This window comes from Dendrobates tinctorius, unplaced genomic scaffold (assembly GCF_039654945.1).
Source record: "Dendrobates tinctorius isolate UK_male_01 unplaced genomic scaffold, ASM3965494v1 ptg000075l, whole genome shotgun sequence".
Lineage (NCBI taxonomy): Eukaryota > Metazoa > Chordata > Amphibia > Anura > Dendrobatidae > Dendrobates > Dendrobates tinctorius.
Window position 1 is genome coordinate 30,081,821 of NW_027361743.1, and position 26,852 is coordinate 30,108,672.

A 26,852-nucleotide genomic window follows, 5' to 3' on the forward strand; every position below is an offset into this window, starting at 1 on the left:
CTGACCAGCCCGACGTGTGACATCATCCCAGCGCAGCGTTCCAGCCGCGTCTCAGCGTGCTTACGTCACGGCGCCGGAAGTCGCCGTTGATGGTTGGCGTTACGTGGTGAAGCTTTGGTTGGCAGCTTCCGGTTCGTGGTTCCGGATTTTCTTATGAGTGGAGACGCAATGAAGGAGGAAGAGCTGGAGCGGTAGGGACTCTGCTGTGGCGTTTCTGTGTGATGCCTGCAGGACATCGTCTACTTAAGTGTGTGCATGTGTGAATGGGCTGCACAGTAGTGAGGGAGCCTGGGTCTTGCCCATGAAAGGTGTCAGCTGCAAGGTTGTGCTGCTGCCAGGTGTTAATGGCCACCTCAGCACCCCCACATTTACAGCCATGGTGCCCCACGTGCATTCGCGCTGTTAGATCCATGTTGCTGCCCTACATTATTTAGACGTGATTGGTACTGCGCCTCCAGCCAAAACATCAAGCTTGCATTTAGCTTCAGAGCTGCACTCACAATTCTGCTAGAACATTACGAAGTTTGATTAGATTTATATTTAAAAAGGTGTTGCCCTATGGCCCCTAGGCTGCTGCATAAGTAGAATACAAAAAAAATCTTCATGACTTGTTCTGATCCTCCGCTGTCAGCCCTCCCTGTGTCCCCGCTGCTCACCTGACATAAGCAATGTCACGTGATCACTGCAGCCTGCATAGGTTTCATCCAGATGTCCTCCTGCTCGGATGTAAGGGTGCGGCAGTCACTGTACATAGTGTATTTCAGGAGATCGGCGAGGGGGCAGAAAAGCCACAATGGTCTGGGAAATGAGGATAGACCTTCTGTAATTTATGTAACGCCCACCCTGGGGATCAGGTATAGGGGATGATTATTAGTTTATCTGTTCCCCTATCACCACATCAGTTAAGACACTTTTACACTGTAAGATGTCAAGGAAATTGGCCCAGTTACCAAATGAATGTTTTCTTTTTTTTTTTAATGAACTTTTTTTTTGCAGGCAGAAAAAGTAGCTTTAATCAGTAGCAGCTCCCCGATGTAAACAGGAGGTGTTCTCCCAAAAAAGCGAGCTAAAAAAAGTCAGTGTTTTGTCCATGAGTCTTACCACCAGTGATTTTCTCGTTTGCAAAGAAAATGAAAAGAAAAAAACTTTGCAAAGCTTCTAGCACTACAAAAATGAACAGCGCCCAGATTACACACCGATGCCGTCCATGTGTTGTCAGTGATGGTCACGGACCCATAGACTTGTATGAGAGATCCATCACTCTGATCAAAAGCGGACGTGTCTCAGAAAAGCAGATGTGAATAGATCCATAGATGAGATCTAGATAGAACATGTACATGCAAAACAGACATCTGAATGAGATCTAACAATGAAAGGAGGGAAAACAATCAATTGTACCACACTCGGGCACATGTGAGGTATGATGACTAGATTTAGAGCTCGGAGCTGACCCTAAACAGCAGAAAACACCTGAAGATTTCTCTGAAGCCACAGATTTGTAAATGCAGTTACTTTACAGCGATATTGCTAGCGATATCGCAGTGTGTAACGGGGGCTTTAGTCTGTAACTTGGGAATAGTACATGGCTGGTTAATAGAATTAACCCCCTAGTAACAAGCTTAATTTGGCCTTAAAGGGTAATTCTGGCACTGCTCACTTTTGCATTAGGAAGCAAGCAATGTCAGGGACGTGATTTCTACACATACCTGACAAGATGTGAGCAGGAACGGTAGGCATTGTTCACCTGTCTTTATTAAATAGGATTTTTTTTTTTAGTGGCGTGATTTTTTGACTCGTACAATTTTCAACATTGAAATTGCAACATTAAGACTCCCTTCACACGTCTGTATAAAACCATAAAAAAACAGTACCAGTGTCGTCAGTGTTTTTGGGTCCGCTTTCTGTCAGTGTTTTTGCATCCACGTGCCGTCAGTGTCTTTGGATCCGGGGCAGTCAGTTTTTTTGGATCCGCGGGCAGTCAGTTTTTTTGGATCCGCGTGCCGTCAGTGTCTTTAGATCCACGTGCCGTCAGTGTCTTTGGATCCGTGTGCCATCAGTGTCTTTGGATCCACGTGCCGTCAGTGTTTTTGGGTCCGCTTTCTGTCAGTGTTTTTGCATCCGCGTGCCGTCAGTGTCTTTGGATCCGCGTGCCGTCAGTGTCTTTGGATCCGCGTGCCGTCAGTGTTTTTGGATCCGTGTGCCGTCAGTGTTTTTGGGTCCGTGTGCCGTCAGTGTTTTTGGATCCGCATGCCGTCAGTGTTTTTGGATCCGCGTGCCGTCAGTGTCTTTGGATCTGTGTGCCATCAGTGTCTTTGGATCCGCGTGCCATCAGTGTTTTTGGGTCCGCGTGCCGTCAGTGTTTTTGGGTCCGCGTGCCGTCAGTGTTTTTGGGTCCGCGGGCTGTCAGTGTCTTTGGATCCGCGTATCGTCAGTGTTATTCCGTTATGGTATAATAAAGGAAATTACAAAGCTTCTCCTATACTTTGCAATGTTAAACACTTACAGCACACGGATGCCACCCATGTACTGTGCTTGTTTTTCACGGACCCATAGACTTGTACTGGCACTTGTCATCCATGCTGCCTATAATAAAACGGACATGTCTCCATGTGATTTACACTTACACACAGTCTGTATTAAAAGACGTGTGCATAGCAGCATAGGTTATAATAGGTGCAGGTGGCATCCGTGAAACAAATGGAAACCACACGTACTGCGGACACAGACTTGTGAAAGGGGCCTAAAAAGTAAAAGATGTGGAATTATGGAAATGTCAGGATGGATAGACATATTAATGATATGCAAATTATGAAAAAATGGAAGCAAAATGTTCTAAACATCTCCATTTATTCAGTATCAAGTATCAGCGCCACACGCTGAAATCTTAGCACTTACATACATTGGCTGCCATCACCGAGGTTATTAATGGTCGTCTTAGGAATGTTCTGCCACGCTGAATGCGCTTGGGTAAATCTTCAAGAACCGCTGCTGGCAGCTCCCTTTGCAGTTGCCCACAGGTTCTCCAGACTAACCTCTGCCCATCATTGTCCAAGACAAAAGCGGGGATCCTCACTGAAGCGGATAGACCTCTATTGCCATCTTGCTCTGCATCTTTTAAGAGCGGTGGTGTGAGGTCAATGAAGAGGACTTCATGAGGGAACGTCACACTACTCCTGTGATTACGGGACACACACAGGTACACTGATAGCGCAGTGTTTTGTTGTCGGAACCAGTGGTACGGCCATTTCTCCGAATATTCCCAGGGGCCGTTTTTCAGCAGGACATCACCAAGCCGCATGTTGCTTGTGGTACTGTGAGCTACCTGTGAGGCCTAAACATGCTACCATGGCCTGCAGCGTCTGCAGACTTGTCTCAAATCGAGCACTTCTGGCAAATTATTGGTCAGCAAATGCATTCAACGCGACAGAACATCCGCAGACAGCCATTAATAACCTCTTTAATGTCAACCAAGGCTGAAAGTGCCAGGAGTCCTGCACGTGGCCTCATACTCCATACTGAAAAGAGAGTTCTTTTTTTATTCTTTCATCATTTGTATATCACTAACATGTCTATCCATCCTGTGATTTCCATAACTTTTTCTTCTTTGTGTTGCAATTTCAGTGTTGAGTGTATGTTATGTCTTTGTAATGTATTTTGATTGTAAATATTAGTTTTATTCTATTTTCTTTACATGATTACAAAAGCCTTCACCTTGTCTGAGCTGTATATTTTACAGCAACCATCCAACAGGAAGCAATACATGGGATGACTCATTGACTTTTATACAACAGTATTGTGGGCATGATCTCTAATTAGTGCAGAGAGGGGGAGGAGGTGAGCTGTGACTTCATCTATGGTGAATGGTAAATCGTGGATTATTTATATAGAATTGTTACATCCAATTGTAATCCTGTCTCTGATGACAGAACGGGAAGCATCAGTATCAAGGCTGTGGAGTCAGTAAGCCAAACCTCTGACTCCTCAATTTCCCAGACTCCAACTCCACAGCAATAATCGTTACTGAGCATATGCACAAAGTGCAGCACAGATTCAACTAATCTACGACTCCATAGCACTGGTCACTACTGAGCATGTGCATAAAGTGCAGCACAGATTCATCTCATCTATGACTCCACAGCACTGGTCACTACTGAGCATGTGCATAAAGTGCAGCACAGATTCATCTCATCTATGACCCCACAGCACTGGTCACTACTGAGCATGTACATAAAGTGCAGCACAGATTCATCTCATCTACGACTCCACAGCACTGGTCACTACTGAGCATGTACATAAAGTGCAGCACAGATTCATCTCATCTATGACCCCACAGCACCGGTCACTACTGAGCATGTACATAAAGTGCACCACAGATTCATCTCATCTATGATCCCACAGCACTGGTCACTACTGAGCATGTACATAAAGTGCAGCACAGATTCATCTCATCTATGATCCCACAGCACTGGTCACTACTGAGCATCTACATAAAGTGCAGCACAGATTCATCTCCAGTACGACTCCACAGCACTGGTCACTACTGAGCATCTACATAAAGTGCAGCACAGATTCATCTAATCTATGATCCCACAGCACTGGTCACTACTGAGCATGTACATAAAGTGCAGCACAGATCCATCTCATCTACGGCTGCACAGCACCGGTCACTACTGAGCATGTACATAAAGTGCAGCAGAGATTCATCTCATCTATTATCCCACAGCACTGGTCACTACTGGCATCTACATAAAGTGCAGCACAGATTCATCTCATCTACGACTCCACAGCATCGGTCACTACTGAGCATGTACAAAAACTGCAGCACAGATTCATCTCATCTATGGCTCCACAGCACCGGTCACTACTGAGCATGGACATAAAGTGCAGCACAGATTCATCTCAGCTACGACTCCACAGGATCGGTCACTACTGAGCATGTACATAAAGTGCAGCACAGATTCAAGTCAGCTACGATCCCACAACACTGGTCACTACTGAGCATGTACATAAAGTGCAGCACAGATTCATCTCCACAGCACTGGTCACTACTGAGCATGTACATAAAGTGCAGCACAGATTCATCTCAGCTACGATCCCACAGCACTGGTCACTACTGAGCATGTGCATAAAGTGCAGCACAGATTCATCTCCACAGCATCGGTCACTACTGAGCATCTACATAAACTGCAGCACAGATTCATCTCCACTACGACTCCACAGCACCGGCCACTACTGAGCATGTACATAAAGTGCAGCACAGATTCATTCTCACTGCGACTCCACAGCACTGGTCACTACTGAGCATGTATATAAAGTGCAGCACAGATTCATCTCAGCTACGATCCCACAGCACTGGTCACTACTGAGCATGTGAATAAAGTGCAGCACAGATTCATCTCTGACTCCACAGCACTGGTCACTACTGAGTATGTACATAAAGTGCAGCACAGATTCATCTCATCCATGACTCCACAGCATCGGTCACTACTGAGCATGTGCATAAAGTGCAGCACAAATTCATTTATGGCTCCACAGCACTGGTCACTACTGAGCATGTACATAAAGTGCAGCACAGATTCATCTCCTCTACGGCTCCACAGCACTGGTCACTACTGAGCATGTACATAAAGTGCAGCACAGATTCATCTCATCTACGGCTCCACAGCACTGGTCACTACTGAGCATGTACATAAAGTGCAGCACAGATTCATCTCCTCTACGGCTCCACAGCACTGGTCACTACTGAGCATGTACATAAAGTGCAGCACAGATTCATCTCAGCTAAGACTCCACAGCACTGGTCACTACTGAGCATGTACATAAAGTGCAGCACAGATTCATCTCATTTATGACTCCACAGCACTGGTCACTACTGAGCATGTATATAAAGTGCAGAACAGATTCATCTCCTCTATGACCCCACAGCCCTGGTCACTACTGAGCATGTACGTGAAGTGCAGCACAGATTCATCTCATCTACGACCACAGCACTGGTCACTACTGAGCATGTACATAAAGTGCAGCACAGATTCATCTCATCTCCGACTCGACAGCACTGGTCACTACTGAGCATGTACATAAAGTTCAGCACAGATTCATCTCATCTACGACCCCACAGCACTGGTCACCACTGAGCATGTACATAAAGTGCAGCTCAGATTCATCGCAGCTATGACCCTACAGGACTGGTCACTACTGAGCATGTACATAAAATGCAGCACAGATTCATCTCATCTACGACCCCCACAGCACTGGTCACTACTGAGCATGTACATAAACTGCAGCACAGATTCATCTCATCTACGACCCCACAGCACTGGTCCCTACTGAGCATGTACATAAAGTGCAGCACAGATTCATTTCATCTATGACCCCACAGCACTGGTCACTACTGAGCATGTACATAAATTGCAGCACAGATTCATCTCATCTCCGACTCCACAGTAGTGGTCACTACTGAGCATGTACATAAAGTGCAGCACAGATTCATTTCATCTATGACCCCACAGCACTGGTCACTACTGAGCATGTACATAAATTGCAGCACAGATTCATCTCATCTCCGACTCCACAGCAGTGGTCACTACTGAGCATGTACATAAACTGCAGCACAGTTTCATCTCATCTACGACCCCAGAGCACTGGTCACTACTGAGCATGTACATAAATTGCAGCACAGATTCATCTCATCTACGACTCCACAGCAGTGGTCACTACTGAACATGTACATAAACTGCAGCACAGTTTCATCTCATCTACGACTCCACAGCACTGGTCACCACTGAGCATGGACATAAAGTGCAGCACAGATTCATCTCATCCATGACTCCACAGCACCGATCACTACTGAGCATGTACATAAAGTGCAGCACAGATCCATCTCATCTCTGACTCCACAGCATCGGTCACTACTGAGCATGTACATAAAGTGCAGCACAGATTCATCTCATCTACGACTCCACAGCCCTGGTCACTACTGAGCATGGACATAAATTGCAGCACAGATTCATCTCATCTCCGACCCCACAGCACTGGTCACTACTGAGCATTTACATAAAGTGCAGCACAGATTCATCTAATCTACGACTTCACAGCACTGCTCACTACTGAGCATGTACATAAAGTGCAGCACAGATTCATCTAATCTACGACTCCACAGCACTGGTCACTACTGTGCATGTACATAAAGTGCAGCACAGATTAATCTCAGCTACGATCCCACAGCCCTGGTAACTACTGAGCATGTGCAGCACAGATTCATCTCAGCTACGACCCCACAGCCCTGGTCACTACTGAGCATGTACATAAACTGCATCACAGATTCATCTCATCTACGACTCCACAGCACTGGTCGCTACTGAGCATGTACATAAAGTGCAGCAAAGATTCATCTCAGCTACGACCCCACAGCATCGGTCACTACTGAGCATGTGCATTAAGTGCAGCACAGATTCAGCTCATCTACGATCCCACAGCCCTGGTCACTACTGAGCATGTGCATAACGTGCAGCAAAGATTCATCTCAACTACGACCCCTCAGCACTGGTCACTACTGAGCATGTACATAAGGTGCAGCACAGATTCATCTCATCTACGATCCCACAGCCCTGGTCACTACTGAGCATGTACATAAAGTGCAGCACAGATTCATCTCAGCTACGATCCCACAGCACTGGTCACTACTGAGCATGTGAATAAAGTGCAGCACAGATTCATCTCTGACTCCACAGCACTGGTCACTACTGAGCATTTGCATAAAGTACAGCACTGATTCATCTCCTCTACGGCTCCACAGCACTGGTCACTACTGAATATGTACATAAAGTGCAGCACAGATTCATCTCATCCATGACTCCACAGCATCCGTCACCACTGAGCATGTGCATAAAGTGCAGCACAGATTCATCTACGGCTCCACAGCACTGGTCACTACTTAGCATGCACATAAAGTGCAGCACAGATTCATCTCAGCTAAGACTCCACAGCACTGGTCACTACTGAGCATGTACATAAAGTGCAGCACAGATTAATCTCCTCTACGGCTCCATAGCACTGGTCACTACTGAGCATGGACATAAAGTGCAGCACAGATTCATCTCATCTCCGACTCCACAGCACTGGTCACCACTGAGCATGGACATAAAGTGCAGCACAGATTCATCTCATCTATGACTCCCCAGCACTGGTCACTACTGAGCATGTACATAAAATGCAGCACAGATTCATCTCCACTCCGACCCCACAGCACTGGTTACTACTGAGCATGTGCATAAAGTGCAGCACAGATTCATCTCATCTATGACTCCCCAGCACTGGTTACTACTGAGCATGTGCATAAAGTGCAGCACAGATTCATCTCCTCTACGGCTCCACAGCACTGGTCACTACTGAGCATGTACATAAAGTGCAGCACAGATTCATCTCAGCTAAGACTCCACAGCACTGGTCACTACTGAGCATGTACATAAAGTGCAGCACAGATTCATCTCATCTATGACCCCACAGCACTGGTCACCACTGAGCATGGATATAAAGTGCAGCACAGATTCATCTCATTTATGACTCCACAGCACTGGTCACTACTGAGCATGTATATAAAGTGCAGAACAGATTCATCTCCTCTATGACCCCACAGCCCTGGTCACTACTGAGCATGTACGTGAAGTGCAGCACAGATTCATCTCATCTACGACCCCACAGCACTGGTCACTACTGAGCATGTACATAAAGTGCAGCACAGATTCATCTCATCTCCGACTCGACAGCACTGGTCACCACTGAGCATGTACATAAAGTTCAGCACAGATTCATCTCATCTACGACCCCACAGCACTGGTCACCACTGAGCATGTACATAAAGTGCAGCTCAGATTCATCGCAGCTATGACCCTACAGGACTGGTCACTACTGAGCATGTACATAAAATGCAGCACAGATTCATCTCATCTACGACCCCCACAGCACTGGTCACTACTGAGTATGTACATAAAGTGCAGCAAAGATTCATCTCATCTCCGACCCCCACAGCACTGGTCACTACTGAGCATGTACATAAAGGGCAGCACAGATTCATCTCATCTACGACCCCACAGCACTGGTCCCTACTGAGCATGTACATAAAGTGCAGCATAGATTCATTTCATCTCTGACCCCACAGCACTGGTCACTACTGAGCATGTACATAAATTGCAGCACAGATTCATCTCATCTCCGACTCCACAGTAGTGGTCACTACTGAGCATGTACATAAAGTGCAGCACAGATTCAGTTCATCTATGACCCCACAGCCCTGGTCACTACTGAGCATGTACATAAAGTGCAGCACAGATTCATCTCAGCTACGATCCCACAGCACTGGTCACTACTGAGCATGTGAATAAAGTGCAGCACAGATTCATCTCTGATTCCACAGCACTGGTCACTACTGAGCATGTGCATAAAGTACAGCACTGATTCATCTCCTCTACTGCTCCACAGCACTGGTCACTACTGAGTATGTACATAAAGTGCAGCACAGATTCATCTCATCCATGACTCCACAGCATCCGTCACTACTGAGCATGTGCATAAAGTGCAGCACAGATTCATCTACGGCTCCACAGCACTGGTCACTACTTAGCATGCACATAAAGTGCAGCACAGATTAATCTCCTCTACAGCTCCACAGCACTGGTCACTACTGAGCATGTACATAAAGTGCAGCACAGATTCATCTCAGCTAAGACTCCACAGCACTGGTCACTACTGAGCATGTACATAAAGTGCAGCACAGATTAATCTCCTCTACGGCTCCATAGCACTGGTCACTACTGAGCATGGACATAAAGTGCAGCACAGATTCATCTCATCTCCGACTCCACAGCACTGGTCACCACTGAGCATGGACATAAAGTGCAGCACAGATTCATCTCATCTATGACTCCCCAGCGCTGGTCACTACTGAGCATGTACATAAAATGCAGCACAGATTCATCTCCACTCCGACCCCACAGCACTGGTTACTACTGAGCATGTGCATAAAGTGCAGCACAGATTCATCTCATCTATGACTCCCCAGCACTGGTCACTACTTAGCATGTGCATAAAGTGCAGCACACATTCATCTCAGCTATGACCCCACAGCACTGGTCACTGCTGAGCATGTACATAAAGTGCAGCACAGATTCATCTCCACTCCGACCCCACAGCACTGGTTACTACTGAGCATGTGCATAAAGTGCAGCACAGGTTCATCTCTACTCCGACCCCACAGCACTGGTCACTACTTAGCATGTACATAAAGTGCAGCACAGATTCATCTCATCTATGACCCCACAGCACTGGTCACTACTGAGCATGTGCATAAAGTGCAGCACAGATTCATCTCATCTATGACTCCCCAGCACTGGTCACTACTGAGCATGTACATAAAGTGCAGCACAGATTCATCTCCACTCCGACTCCACAGCACTGGTCACTACTTAGCATGTACATAAAGTGCAGCACAGATTCATCTCAGCTATGACCCCACAGCACTGGTCACTACTGAGCATGTGCATAAAGTGCAGCACAGATTAATCTCAGCTATGACTCCCCAGCACTGGTCACTACTGAGCATGTGCATAAAGTGCAGCACAGATTCATCTCATCTATGACTCCCCAGCACTGGTCACTACTGAGCATGTACATAAAGTGCAGCACAGATTCATCTCATCTATGAATCCCCAGCACTGATCACTACTGAGCATGTACATAAAGTGCAGCACAGATTCATCTCATCTACGACCCCACAGCACTGGTCACTACTTAGCATGTACATAAAGTGCAGCACAGATTCATCTCAGCTATGACTCCCCAGCACTGGTCACTACTGAGCATGTACATAAAGTGCAGCACAGATTCATCTCCACTACGACTCCACAGCACTGGTCACTACTGAGCATGTACATAAAGGGCAGCACAGATTCATCTAATCTACGACTCCACAGCACTGGTCACTACTGAGCATGTACATAAAGTGCAGCACAGATTAATCTCATCTACGATCCCACAGCCCTGGTAACTACTGAGCATGTGCATAAAGTGCAGAACAGATTCATCTCATCTACGACTCCACAGCACTGGTCACTGCTGAGCATGTGCATAAAGTGCAGCACAGATTCATCTCAGCTACGACCCCACAGCCCTGGTCACTACTGAGCATGTACATAAACTGCATCACAGATTCATCTCATCTACGACTCCACAGCACTGGTCGCTACTGAGCATGTACATAAAGTGCAGCAAAGATTCATCTCGGCTACGACCCCACAGCATCGGTCACTACTGAGCATGTGCATTAAGTGCAGCCCAGATTCAGCTCATCTACGATCCCACAGCCCTGGTCACTACTGAGCATGTACATAAAGTGCAGCACAGATTCATCTCAGCTACGATCCCACAGCACTGGTCACTACTGAGCATGTGAATAAAGTGCAGCACAGATTCATCTCTGACTCCACAGCACTGGTCACTACTGAGCATGTGCATAAAGTACAGCACTGATTCATCTCCTCTACGGCTCCACAGCACTGGTCACTACTGAGTATGTACATAAAGTGCAGCACAGATTCATCTCATCCATGACTCCACAGCATCCGTCACTACTGAGCATGTGCATAAAGTGCAGCACAGTTTCATCTACGGCTCCACAGCACTGGTCACTACTTAGCATGCACATAAAGTGCAGCACAGATTCATCTCCTCTACGGCTCCACAGCACTGGTCACTACTGAGCATGTACATAAAGTGCAGCACAGATTCATCTCCTCTACAGCTCCACAGCACTGGTCACTACTGAGCATGTACATAAAGTGCAGCACAGATTCATCTCAGCTAAGACTCCACAGCACTGGTCACTACTGAGCATGTACATAAAGTGCAGCACAGATTCATCTCCTCTACGGCTCCACAGCACTGGTCACTACTGAGCATGGACATAAAGTGCAGCACAGATTCATCTCATCTCCGACTCCACAGCACTGGTCACCACTGAGCATGTACATAAAGTGCAGCACAGATTCATCTCATCTATGACCCCACAGCACTGGTCACCACTGAGCATGGACATAAAGTGCAGCACAGATTCATCTCATCTATGACTCCCCAGCACTGGTCACTACTGAGCATGTACATAAAATGCAGCACAGATTCATCTCCACTCCGACCCCACAGCACTGGTTACTACTGAGCATGTGCATAAAGTGCAGCACAGATTCATCTCATCTATGACTCCCCAGCACTGGTCACTACTTAGCATGTACATAAAGTGCAGCACACATTCATCTCAGCTATGACCCCACAGCACTGGTCACTGCTGAGCATGTACATAAAGTGCAGCACAGATTCATCTCATCTACGATCCCACAGCCCTGGTCACTACTGAGCATGTACATAAAGTGCAGCACAAATTCATCTCCACTCCGACCCCACAGCACTGGTCACTACTTAGCATGTACATAAAGTGCAGCACAGATTCATCTCAGCTATGACCCCACAGCACTGGTCACTACTGAGCATGTGCATAAAGTGCAGCACAGATTCATCTCATCTATGACTCCCCAGCACTGGTCACTACTGAGCATGTACATAAAGTGCAGCACAGATTCATCTCCACTCCGACCCCACAGCACTGGTCACTACTGAGCATGTACATAAAGTGCAGCACAGATTCATCTCAGCTATGACTCCCCAGCACTGGTCACTACTGAGCATGTGCATAAAGTGCAGCACAGATTCATCTCATCTATGACCCCACAGCACTGGTCACTACTGATCATGTACATAAAGTGCAGCACAGATTCATCTCTACTCAGACCCCACAGCACTGGTCACTACTTAGCATGTACATAAAGTGCAGCACAGATTCATCTCAGCTATGACCCCACAGCACTGGTCACTATTGAGCATGTGCATAAAGTGTAGCACAGATTCATCTCATCTATGACTCCCCAGCACTGGTCACTACTTAGCATGTACATAAAGTGCAGCACAGATTCATCTCAGCTATGACTCCCCAGCACTGGTCACTACTGAGCATGTGCATAAAGTGCAGCACAGATTCATCTCATCTATGACTCCCCAGCACTGGTCACTACTGAGCATGTACATAAAGTGCAGCACAGATTCATCTCATCTATGACTCCCCAGCACTGATCACTACTGAGCATGTACATAAAGTGCAGCACAGATTCATCTCATCTATGACTCCCCAGCACTGGTCACTACTTAGCATGTACATAAAGTGCAGCACAGATTCATCTCATCTATGACTCCCCAGCACTGGTCACTACTTAGCATGTACATAAAGTACAGCACAGATTCATCTCCTCTATGACTCCCCAGCACTGATCACTACTGAGCATGTACATAAAGTGCAGCACAGATTCATCTCATCTATGACTCCCCAGCACTGGTCACTACTTAGCATGTACATAAAGTGCAGCACAGATTCATCTCATCTATGACTCCCCAGCACTGATCACTACTGAGCATGTACATAAAGTGCAGCACAGATTCATCTCAGCTATGAGTCCCCAGCACTGGTCACTACTTAGCATGTACATAAAGTGCAGCACAGATTCATCTCAGCTATGACCCCACAGCACTGGTCACTACTGAGCATGTGCATAAAGTGCAGCACAGATTCATCTCATCTATGACTCCCCAGCACTGGTCACTACTGAGCATGTACATAAAGTGCAGCACAGATTCATCTCCACTCCGACTCCACAGCACTGGTCACTACTTAGCATGTACATAAAGTGCAGCACAGATTCATCTCAGCTATGACCCCACAGCACTGGTCACTACTGAGCATGTGCATAAAGTGCAGCACAGATTAATCTCAGCTATGACTCCCCAGCACTGGTCACTACTGAGCATGTGCATAAAGTGCAGCACAGATTCATCTCATCTATGACTCCCCAGCACTGGTCACTACTGAGCATGTACATAAAGTGCAGCACAGATTCATCTCATCTATGAATCCCCAGCACTGATCACTACTGAGCATGTACATAAAGTGCAGCACAGATTCATCTCATCTACGACCCCACAGCACTGGTCACTACTTAGCATGTACATAAAGTGCAGCACAGATTCATCTCAGCTATGACTCCCCAGCACTGGTCACTACTGAGCATGTACATAAAGTGCAGCACAGATTCATCTCCACTACGACTCCACAGCACTGGTCACTACTGAGCATGTACATAAAGGGCAGCACAGATTCATCTAATCTACGACTCCACAGCACTGGTCACTACTGAGCATGTACATAAAGTGCAGCACAGATTAATCTCATCTACGATCCCACAGCCCTGGTAACTACTGAGCATGTGCATAAAGTGCAGAACAGATTCATCTCATCTACGACTCCACAGCACTGGTCACTGCTGAGCATGTGCATAAAGTGCAGCACAGATTCATCTCAGCTACGACCCCACAGCCCTGGTCACTACTGAGCATGTACATAAACTGCATCACAGATTCATCTCATCTACGACTCCACAGCACTGGTCGCTACTGAGCATGTACATAAAGTGCAGCAAAGATTCATCTCAGCTACGACCCCACAGCATCGGTCACTACTGAGCATGTGCATTAAGTGCAGCCCAGATTCAGCTCATCTACGATCCCACAGCCCTGGTCACTACTGAGCATGTACATAAAGTGCAGCACAGATTCATCTCAGCTACGATCCCACAGCACTGGTCACTACTGAGCATGTGAATAAAGTGCAGCACAGATTCATCTCTGACTCCACAGCACTGGTCACTACTGAGCATGTGCATAAAGTACAGCACTGATTCATCTCCTCTACGGCTCCACAGCACTGGTCACTACTGAGTATGTACATAAAGTGCAGCACAGATTCATCTCATCCATGACTCCACAGCATCCGTCACTACTGAGCATGTGCATAAAGTGCAGCACAGTTTCATCTACGGCTCCACAGCACTGGTCACTACTTAGCATGCACATAAAGTGCAGCACAGATTCATCTCCTCTACGGCTCCACAGCACTGGTCACTACTGAGCATGTACATAAAGTGCAGCACAGATTCATCTCCTCTACAGCTCCACAGCACTGGTCACTACTGAGCATGTACATAAAGTGCAGCACAGATTCATCTCAGCTAAGACTCCACAGCACTGGTCACTACTGAGCATGTACATAAAGTGCAGCACAGATTCATCTCCTCTACGGCTCCACAGCACTGGTCACTACTGAGCATGGACATAAAGTGCAGCACAGATTCATCTCATCTCCGACTCCACAGCACTGGTCACCACTGAGCATGTACATAAAGTGCAGCACAGATTCATCTCATCTATGACCCCACAGCACTGGTCACCACTGAGCATGGACATAAAGTGCAGCACAGATTCATCTCATCTATGACTCCCCAGCACTGGTCACTACTGAGCATGTACATAAAATGCAGCACAGATTCATCTCCACTCCGACCCCACAGCACTGGTTACTACTGAGCATGTGCATAAAGTGCAGCACAGATTCATCTCATCTATGACTCCCCAGCACTGGTCACTACTTAGCATGTACATAAAGTGCAGCACACATTCATCTCAGCTATGACCCCACAGCACTGGTCACTGCTGAGCATGTACATAAAGTGCAGCACAGATTCATCTCATCTACGATCCCACAGCCCTGGTCACTACTGAGCATGTACATAAAGTGCAGCACAAATTCATCTCCACTCCGACCCCACAGCACTGGTCACTACTTAGCATGTACATAAAGTGCAGCACAGATTCATCTCAGCTATGACCCCACAGCACTGGTCACTACTGAGCATGTGCATAAAGTGCAGCACAGATTCATCTCATCTATGACTCCCCAGCACTGGTCACTACTGAGCATGTACATAAAGTGCAGCACAGATTCATCTCCACTCCGACCCCACAGCACTGGTCACTACTGAGCATGTACATAAAGTGCAGCACAGATTCATCTCAGCTATGACTCCCCAGCACTGGTCACTACTGAGCATGTGCATAAAGTGCAGCACAGATTCATCTCATCTATGACCCCACAGCACTGGTCACTACTGATCATGTACATAAAGTGCAGCACAGATTCATCTCTACTCAGACCCCACAGCACTGGTCACTACTTAGCATGTACATAAAGTGCAGCACAGATTCATCTCAGCTATGACCCCACAGCACTGGTCACTATTGAGCATGTGCATAAAGTGTAGCACAGATTCATCTCATCTATGACTCCCCAGCACTGGTCACTACTTAGCATGTACATAAAGTGCAGCACAGATTCATCTCAGCTATGACTCCCCAGCACTGGTCACTACTGAGCATGTGCATAAAGTGCAGCACAGATTCATCTCATCTATGACTCCCCAGCACTGGTCACTACTGAGCATGTACATAAAGTGCAGCACAGATTCATCTCATCTATGACTCCCCAGCACTGATCACTACTGAGCATGTACATAAAGTGCAGCACAGATTCATCTCATCTATGACTCCCCAGCACTGGTCACTACTTAGCATGTACATAAAGTGCAGCACAGATTCATCTCATCTATGACTCCCCAGCACTGGTCACTACTTAGCATGTACATAAAGTACAGCACAGATTCATCTCCTCTATGACTCCCCAGCACTGATCACTACTGAGCATGTACATAAAGTGCAGCACAGATTCATCTCATCTATGACTCCACAGCACTGGTCACTACTGAGCATGTACATAAAGTGCAGCACAGATTCATCTCATCTATGACTCCCCAGCACTGGTCACTACTTAGCATGTACATAAAGTGCAGCACAGATTCATCTCATCTATGACTCCCCAGCACTGATCACTACTGAGCATGTACATAAAGTGCAGCACAGATTCATCTCAGCTATGAGTCCCCAGCACTGGTCACTACTTAGCATGTACATAAAGTGCAGCACAGATTCATCTCATCTACGACTCCACAGCACTGGTCACTACTTAGCATGTACATAAAGTGCAGCACAGATTCATCTCATCTACGACCCCACAGCACTGGTCACTACTTAGCATGTACATAAAGTGCAGCACAGATTCATCTCAGCTATGACTCCCCAGCACTTGTCACTACTGAGCATGTACATAAAGTGCAGCACAGATTCATCTCATCTACGACCCCACAGCACTGGTCACTACTGAGCATCTACACAAAGTGCAGCACAGATTCATCTCCACTACGACTCCACAGCACTGGTCACTACTGAGCATCTACACAAAGTGCAGCACAGATTCATCTCATCTATGACTCCCCAGCACTGATCACTACTGAGCATGTACATAAAGTGCAGCACAGATTCATCTCATCTATGACTCCCCAGCACTGATCACTACTGAGCATGTACATAAAGTGCAGCACAGATTCATCTCAGCTATGAGTCCCCAGCACTGGTCACTACTTAGCATGTACATAAAGTGCAGCACAGATTCATCTCATCTACGACTCCACAGCACTGGTCACTACTTAGCATGTACATAAAGTGCAGCACAGATTCATCTCATCTACGACCCCACAGCACTGGTCACTACTTAGCATGTACATAAAGTGCAGCACAGATTCATCTCAGCTATGACTCCCCAGCACTGGTCACTACTGAGCATGTACATAAAGTGCAGCACAGATTCATCTCATCTACGACCCCACAGCACTGGTCACTACTGAGCATCTACACAAAGTGCAGCACAGATTCATCTCCACTACGACTCCACAGCACTGGTCACTACTGAGCATCTACACAAAGTGCAGCACAGATTCATCTCCACTACGACTCCACAGCACTGGTCACTACTGAGCATGTACATAAAGTGCAGCACAGATTCATCTCCACTACGACTCCCCAGCCCCGGTCACTACAGAGCATGTACATAAAGTGCATCACAGATTCATCTCATCTACGGCTCCACAGCACCGGTCACTACTGAGCATGTACATAAAGTGCAGCACAGATTCATCTCATCTACGATCCCACAGCCCTGGTCACTACTGAGCATGTACATAAATTGCAGCACAGATTCATCTCAGCTACGATCCCACAGCACTGGTCACTACTGAGCATGTGCATAAAGTACAGCACTGATTCATCTCCTCTACGGCTCCACAGCACTGGTCACTACTGAGTATGTACATAAAGTGCAGCACAGATTCATCTCATCCATGACTCCACAGCATCCGTCACTACTGAGCATGTGCATAAAGTGCAGCACAGTTTCATCTACGGCTCCACAGCACTGGTCACTACTTAGCATGCACATAAAGTGCAGCACAGATTCATCTCCTCTACGGCTCCACAGCACTGGTCACTACTGAGCATGTACATAAAGTGCAGCACAGATTCATCTCCTCTACAGCTCCACAGCACTGGTCACTACTGAGCATGTGCATAAAGTGCAGCACACATTCATCTCAGCTATGACTCCCCAGCACTGGTCACTACTGAGCATGTACATAAAGTGCAGCACAGATTCATCTCCACTCTGACCCCACAGCACTGGTCACTACTTAGCATGTACATAAAGTGCAGCACAGATTCATCTCAGCTATGACTCCCCAGAACTGGTCACTACTGAGCATGTGCATAAAGTGCAGCACAGATTCATCTCATCTATGACCCCACAGCACTGCTCACTACTGAGCATGTACATAAAGTGCAGCACAGATTCATCTCTACTCCGACCCCACAGCACTGGTCACTACTTAGCATGTACATAAAGTGCAGCACAGATTCATCTCAGCTATGACCCCACAGCACTGGTCACTACTGAGCATGTGCATAAAGTGCAGCACAGATTCATCTCATCTATGACTCCCCAGCACTGGTCACTACTGAGCATGTACATAAAGTGCAGCACAGATTCATCTCCACTCCGACCCCACAGCACTGGTCACTACTTAGCATGTACATAAAGTGCAGCACAGATTCATCTCAGCTATGACTCCCCAGCACTGGTCACTACTGAGCATGTGCATAAAGTGCAGCACAGATTCATCTCATCTATGACTCCCCAGCACTGGTCACTACTGAGCATGTGCATAAAGTGCAGCACAGATTCATCTCATCTATGACTCCCCAGCAGTGATCACTACTGAGCATGTACATAAAGTGCAGCAGAGATTCATCTCTTCTATGACTCCCCAGCACTGGTCACTACTTAGCATGTACATAAAGTACAGCACAGATTCATCTCCTCTATGACTCCCCAGCACTGATCACTACTGAGCAAGTACATAAAGTGCAGCACAGATTCATCTCATCTATGACTCCACAGCACTTGTCACTACTGAGCATGTACATAAAGTGCAGCACAGATTCATCTCATCTATGACTCCCCAGCACTGGTCACTACTGAGCATGTACATAAAGTGCAGCACAGATTCATCTCATCTCTGACTCCCCAGCACTTATCACTACTGAGCATGTACATAAAGTGCAGCACAGATTCATCTCAGCTATGACTCCCCAGCACTGGTCACTACTTAGCATGTACATAAAGTGCAGCACAGATTCATCTCATCTACGACTCCACAGCACTGGTCACTACTTAGCATGTACATAAAGTGCAGCACAGATTCATCTCATCTACGACCCCACAGCACTGGTCGCTACTTAGCATGTACATAAAGTGCAGCACAGATTCATCTCAGCTATGACTCCCCAGCACTGGTCACTACTGAGCATGTACATAAAGTGCAGCACAGATTCATCTCATCTACGACCCCACAGCACTGGTCTCTACTGAGCATGTACATAAAGTGCAGCACAGATTCATCTCATCTATGACTCCACAGCACTGGTCACTACTGAGCATCTACACAAAGTGCAGCACAGATTCATCTCCACTACGACTCCACAGCACTGGTCACTACTGAGCATGTACATAAAGTGCAGCACAGATTCATCTCCACTACGACTCCCCAGCCCCGGTCACTACAGAGCATGTACATAAAGTGCAGCACAGATTCATCTCAGCTATGATCCCACAGCACTGGTCACTGCTGAGCATGTACATAAAGGGCAGCACAGATTCATCTCATCTACGGCTCCACAGCACCGGTCACTACTGAGCATGTGCATAAAGTGCAGCACAGATTCATCTCAACTAAAAGCCGAGATCCTTAGATCAGGAACAGAACAGACATGCATAGGACATGTCATAACTTTCCCAAATTCTTATGAAAACATTTGCAGCCCATCCTGCATTGTACAACTGTACTCAATGTATTAGATGTTTTAGGAGGTGATCCATTTTGTACCGACTCCACAGCACAGTATCCTCCTATTTTATTCCCGCTACTCTCCTAAGTATTCTGTTTAAAAAAAACAAACAAACACCTGCTATATGGTTTCAGATATAGGGACTTTTTTATTATTATTATTTTCTGCTTATTTTTTTGTCCTTCCAAGAGGGCAGTGCTGCTGGGTAATTATGCAGAGCAATTTATAGAAACGCCTGTAGAGAAGCTCGTTAGCACCGCCACCATAAAATAAGCATGAAATAAAATGATCATATCTCTGCATCCATATGGTCGATTACAAAAAGAAAACAAAAAACACAGGACTCGGAGGAGAAGCGGGAATAAAACCGTAACGGAAACTGAACACTTTTGATCTGGGTGTGAGTTGTCTTTGAGTGTCAGAGAGCTTGTGACTACGGAGGGAGTAGGAGCAGCCGCTGAGTCTGGTGCCCTTTATTCACAGACTTGTGGTTGTCAGCAATGTTCTCTTCCATCTAGAAGTCCTAATCAGGACATTGGGCCCTCCTGTCCGCTGTGATTGCAGCCGGAGATGATGACTGATAAAAGACACCGCCGTCTCCGTTGTTCTGTCTGCAGAAGTGTCATACAGTGTCTCGCTATCTGCTACATCATTTTATGGCCCTTTATCTGATTACAATTTTATTATTCTTTGTTTTTTTTTGCAGGAAAGCAGTAGAAGAGCTTCTCAAAGAAGCCAAAAGGGGAAAAGATCGAGCCGAGACTATGGGGCCAATGGGCTGGTACGTTGTTCTATGCTATGCCGGGAGAATATTTTCTTTGCAGGCAATGACATATGGGGGGTATATTGGCCAGATCAGTGATATTCGGGGTTTACACTTCTCTATCCCCCACATATTCCCAGTCAAGGTGTCACCTTTGTATTTGGCACCATTAATGTTCGTCTCGTGACAAATCGGCTAATCAGGAAGATAAGTTGGCTGACAGGGTGCACTTTGTAACAACCACCAATATGGGCTCACAGTTCTACACAGCAGTCGGAGGAGCACCTGCTTTTTCTTTTGGTATCTTTTAGGCTGTGTGCACACGCTGCGGATTTTGCTGCGGTTCCGCTGCGGTTTTGGCCGCTGCGGACCCGCAGCAGTTTCTGCTGCGGTGTACAGTACCATGATTCCCTATGGGAATCAAAAAACGCAATGCAGACGGTGCGGAATTTTCCGCGCGGATTATCTGCGGTTTTCAATCCGCAGAAAGAATTGACATGTCAATTCTTTCTGCGGATTCTCCTGCGGTTTGCCATCTCCTCCATTGAGGAGATGAAAAACCGCAGGGCAAAACCGCAGAGCAATCCGCAGGTAAAACCGCAGGTCTTTTGACCTGCGGTTTCACCTGCGGATTTTACAAAATCCGCGCGGATGAATCCGCACCTAATCCGCAGCGTGTGCACACAGCCTTAGGGGTCCATCCTGGTATACACCCCCTGTCTATTAGGTGATAAGGGTCTTATTGCTGGGAGTCATATTGCAAAGGCCCCCCCACCAATCCTAAAAATAATCCTCTGGGGTCACCAGTTTTAAATCGGCAGCAGGAGTTACCGAGCTAGTGAGTACAGCTCTCCGCTATCTCCATCAGTCCAATAGACAATGACAGGAGGGGGATGCGCATTTGTGACCATCACTATTCAGCAGGGTAACTCCAGAGTCCTGTTCTTATGATTGGTGGGGGTCCTAGCTTTTGAACCCCCAGCATCTTCTATACTGAGGATATAGTGTGCTAACCCCTTTTAAGAAACTAAATTGTACTATTTTTACTGTTTTACTCTAGAGTTTTGTTTTTTATCACTTAAGTGGTGATACTAATGCAAGTTCCCTGCAACCCAGTAATATACTCATTAGCCGCCATCTTCAGCTCTTCCCAGCACCACTCCAGTCCCAATCCGCCTTCTTGTGACCACAACTTCTGATTCACTGGAAGTAAGAGATAAGTCACAGGTTCTCACTGTAAGTCTATGAGATCCTCATCCTGGCCCCCTCCTGCCTGCGTTCTGGCCCCGTCCTGGCCCCGTCCTGGCCCCGTCCTGTCCGCGTCCTGTCCGCGTCCTAGCCCCGTCCTGGCCCCGTCCTGTCCGCGTCCTGTCCGCGTCCTGTCCGCGTCCTGGCCCCGTCCTGTCCGCGTCCTGGCCCCGTCCTGTCCGCGTCCTGGCCCCGTCCTGTCCGCGTCCTGGCCCCGTCCTGTCCGCGTCCTGGCCCCGTCCTGTCCGCGTCCTGGCCCCGTCCTGTCCGCGTCCTGGCCCCGTCCTGTCCGCGTCCTGGCCCCGTCCTGTCCGCGTCCTGGCCCCGTCCTGTCCGCGTCCTGGCCCCGTCCTGTCCGCGTCCTGGCCCCGTCCTGTCCGCGTCCTGGCCCCGTCCTGTCCGCGTCCTGGCCCCGTCCTGTCCGCGTCCTGGCCCCGTCCTGTCCGCGTCCTGGCCCCGTCCTGTCCGCCTCCTGGCCCCGTCCTGTCCGCGTCCTGGCCCCGTCCTGTCCGCGTCCTGGCCCCGTCCTGTCCGCCTCCTGGCCCCGTCCTGTCCGCGTCCTGGCCCCGTCCTGTCCGCGTCCTGGCCCCGTCCTGTCCGCGTCCTGGCCCCGTCCTGTCCGCGTCCTGGCCCCGTCCTGTCCGCGTCCTGGCCCCGTCCTGTCCGCGTCCTGGCCCCGTCCTGTCCGCGTCCTGGCCCCGTCCTGTCCGCGTCCTGGCCCCGTCCTGTCCGCGTCCTGGCCCCGTCCTGTCCGCGTCCTGGCCCCGTCCTGGCCCCGTCCTGTCCGCGTCCTGGCCCCGTCCTGTCCGCGTCCTGGCCCCGTCCTGTCCGCGTCCTGGCCCCGTCCTGTCCGCGTCCTGTCCGCGTCCTGGCCCCGTCCTGTCCGCGTCCTGGCCCCGTCCTGTCCGCGTCCTGGCCCCGTCCTGTCCGCGTCCTGGCCCCGTCCTGTCCGCTTCCTGGCCCCGTCCTGTCCGCTTCCTGGCCCCGTCCTGTCCGCTTCCTGGCCCCGTCCTGTCCCCGTCCTGTCCGCGTCCTGACCCCGTCCTGTCCGCGTCCTGACCCCGTCCTGTCTGCGTCCTGACCCCGTCCTGTCTGCGTCCTGACCCCGTCCTGTCTGCGTCCTGGTCGCGTCCTGGCCCCGTCCTGTCCGCGTCCTGTCCGCGTCCTGGCTCTCTTATACTTACATTGAGAAGTGACCTCCAGATAACCCACCAAACACTGGAGCGATCCTGTAGGTCACAACTAGCCGAAGAATCACCTTCCATCAGAGCACTGCTTCGTGAAGAAAGTCTTTTCTATAATCCAGTAGATTTTTAAGGTGAACATGTGCCTCCTACAAGGACGTGGGCTTACTTTGATATGAATTTTGGAGCTGGAACACTGGGCGGAATTTGATGCTGAAACCTTGGGTTTGCAGATCTGCCTAAATAGGTAAAATACGTAACACCCCAGGTAATATTATCCCATTCCTCTGCCGACCTTTGTACAACGCAGCTCCCAGTGATGATGATAGCCGTCGTATAGGACAAAACGTCATCACAGGAGACAGGCATGTTGGGTACATGGCAAGGGAAGGTGAGTGTGTCTGTGTTTGTACAGAATATAAAGTGTGACAAATGGGGTCTAATGTGGATTCTGACTTGCCACATCAAACTCAGAGTGGAAGATACAATGGATTTTTGCAATTCTGCAATATATCCCTGCCCTTACCTATGTATCCGTACCCTAAACATGTGAAGCTTAGAAGTTCCATGTCATGAACACCATCCCTTTAACGATGAGTTGCATATATATACCACTTGTCTACATATACAGCAGGGACAGTATGCGTTGCTGCAGATCTTGGTCAATAGGTCTGAATAGAACAAGACCTATAGATCAACATTTACATCATGATTTACAGGTAGCAGAAATTGCCAGAAAACATAAAATAGATGTAAAAGCTGTTCTCAACAAGTGATTTTGCATCTGTGTAATCAATCCAAGGAGGTTCTTGCCTTCCTTGCATTGTTCTCACTTCGGACACTAGGTGGCGCACAAAACACGCTGATTGACTGCAGCCCCTCTGTCCATTCTGTTGCAGGATGAAGTGTCCCCTCGCCAGCACCAACAAGCGATTTCTGATCAATACCATTAAAAACACCCTGCCCCCCGATAGGGAGAAGCACAGCAGGAGATCGCCGGATGAAAAGGAGACCAGGGACCACAGCAGGGAAAGGAGGCATTCCGAAAAGCACAGCACACATCCCTATAAGAGGAGCGACGACTCGCGAAAAGATAAAAAGGGATCGCGGTCCTCAAGCAAGAGCACACGACATAGTCAATCCAAGGGCGAGGGCAAGAGACGATAGCCGCGGGGGAGGGGTGCAGCAATAAGGCTCATACTGTTATCGGTTTGCAATATGCAGGGTGTTAATACTCGGTCTCATCTGCCTCCGGCAATGACTGTTATATGTTATACACGTTCTCTCTGCAATTATTACTGCACACAGTGCTGGATTATAATGGGACAGTAATGGTGGCCACACACGTATCAATGTCTGGCTAAGATATTAGTTACCAGCTATGGGGGGGTCCTGACAGCAGATAATGAAAAAAAAAAAAATGTAGAGCTATCCGGGTGCAGTTTGGTTTTTCGTGGCCGGCAGACCACAGCAGTGTTCACATCCATGCTGGCAGTCCTATGTCTGGCATCCTGGGCGCTCCTGCCGCTTGCTAGACCCCCATAACGTGAGACCTAGTCATTTTGGCCTCATATGACATCACAGGGGTGGTAGAAGTGCCCTGGATTTAGGCGGCGGAGGATTGATGTGAACACTGCCTAGGTCCGGCTGCCATATAGGACCGAACTGGACTCCACACCAGGGTAGTCTGAATCTTTTTTGCTCCTGTTTAATTGGGCATGTTGGAATTTCAGCATGTCCAATCCTTGTTTTATTCTCACTGGAGATGAGCTGCTGTCAGTGTTATGTGACATCCGTGTATTACCCTTCTCCCCAACGTGGATGCATGCACACTCAACTGCGCGTGCATGGGTAGGGAGAATCGTAAAGTTGACTGACGATCTTCAAAGCCATATGGCCGCCTAAAACCACTCATTAAATGGGTGTAAGGGTGCTTTTACATTGCATTTAGTTACATATTCGTGGGTCCCGTTGGGGCTTGCATCCAAACTGGCAAAACGGGATTTGGGCGTATGCACCGATGAGGCCATAAACTATAATGGTGCCAACAGAGGGAACGTTCGCTCCGACGTTCATAATTTTCGGGCGTATAGGACACGCAGACATAGTAGACTGTGTCTGAGTGTCGGGCTCCAGTATGCATTTCCGGCAGAAATCACGTCCGCTCTGTTGGCACCATTATAGTATATGGCCACGTTGGGGGCATATGCCCAAATCCCGTTTTGCCGGAGGGGTTTGGACGCAAGACGTGTAACTAAACGCTATGTGAAAGCACCCTAAGTAACGCATAATGGTCAAGGTCTTGGGGAAAAGGGTTGAGTTAAATCACAATTACTTGGGATGTTGCAGATGTAAGGAGCGCTGAGCTTGAGCTGAGGCTCTCCTGTTCAATGAAAATTACAACTCCTAACACGCATGGTGGGAAATGTTATTTTCCATGAACAGAAGAGCCACGGGTTGGGGGACACTTTACAGAGTGCAGTGCTATCAGGACAAAAGTTCTCGTACTCGAACACGAAAAAATGGCCCCGCGTGGTCTGCATGTGTCGTAACCCTGCACCTGTAACTGAGCCATAAAGCACAAGACAAACTTGTCACCTTATTTTTCTTGGAATATGATTGAAAGGGTTAAAGTTTCTTTGTAGAATTGCAATTGTATACTATGTCTAAGAGAAATGTTCATTTTGGAGTGTTTTAAAGGTGTTGTCCAGGGATATAAAACAAAAAAAGTAGTGAGCTATCTTGGAGAAACAGCGCCACTCCTGTCCATGGGCCGTGTCTGGTATTACAGCTCTGCCTCCTTACAGCCCAAAAACCATGGTGGCGCTGTTTCTGGAGAAAAGAGAAATGGAACCTTTTTTTTTTCTTAAATCCTTGAGATCTATTTACTGACTTGTTTGTATATGGATTCTCTTTGTTTGATTTTTAATCTATTATTTACTAATAACAGTAATAAAACCTTTTCTTTTCTCATCTTTTATGAGCTATGATTTATTTATTTATTCTGAACACCTGTGGATTGCTCAAACACACAGAGAAGTTCTGTACCTGCTCATAAGGATCGATGTATGAGATTGGAGGCACAGGGATGTGCATGTTCTGAAAACGATGCCCCCGCTATGCATGGGCTGTGTCTGGTATTGCAGTTTAGTCCTGTTCAGATGAGTTGGCCGGTGCTGCAGATCTAGACCTAGACCACAGGTGAGTGCATCTTTATATTTTGCAAAGCAAAAATATTTTCAATAGATAGAAAAAAGAACTGAAGAATATATGTGTGCAGTACTTCTATCGCCCAGAGAAGGACATGGATATGTCCGTTTCCGATGTATGGGCTTGTTCACATAATGGTGTTTTATGCCTCATTTTTTACACCTGTTATTTCC

General features: G+C 47.7%; 2 protein-coding genes across 5 annotated transcripts in view; one reads left to right on the top strand and one right to left on the bottom strand.

Annotated features, from left to right (window-relative positions):
- Window positions 1–122, bottom strand: part of LNX2 (ligand of numb-protein X 2) — a 262,034-nt gene extending 261,912 nt beyond the window's left edge. For 2 of the 3 annotated variants that reach the window (XM_073583140.1, XM_073583135.1), the window contains exon 1: window positions 1–122. The gene's annotated coding sequence lies outside the window, so the exon portion shown is untranslated. The other variant, XM_073583139.1, reaches the window with a different exon arrangement.
- On the top strand, window positions 55–26,447 carry POLR1D (RNA polymerase I and III subunit D). 2 transcript variants are annotated; one of them, XM_073583141.1, is made up of 3 exons: window positions 55–191; window positions 20,981–21,055; window positions 24,369–26,447. In XM_073583141.1, the coding sequence occupies exons 1-3, from the start codon at window positions 154–156 to the stop codon at window positions 24,634–24,636; spliced, it is 381 nt and encodes a 126-aa protein (XP_073439242.1). In that variant the 5' UTR covers window positions 55–153; the 3' UTR covers window positions 24,637–26,447. The 2 variants fall into 2 exon arrangements, with proteins under 2 accessions (XP_073439242.1, XP_073439243.1); XM_073583142.1 differs by lacking the exon at window positions 55–191 and adding an exon at window positions 214–247.
- Window positions 26,448–26,852: the final 405 nt, after the last annotated feature.

What these genes read in the sequence shown, in the direction of transcription:
- POLR1D (XM_073583141.1), top strand. Translation starts at nt 154, where the DNA reads ATGAGTGGAGACGCAATGAAGGAGGAAGAGCTGGAGCG. An exon ending in AAGGAGGAAGAGCTGGAGCG is followed by an intron (nt 192 to 20,980) that starts GTAGGGACTCTG and finishes TTTTTTTTGCAG; the next exon opens with GAAAGCAGTAGAAGAGCTTC. An exon ending in ACTATGGGGCCAATGGGCTG is followed by an intron (nt 21,056 to 24,368) that starts GTACGTTGTTCT and finishes ATTCTGTTGCAG; the next exon opens with GATGAAGTGTCCCCTCGCCA.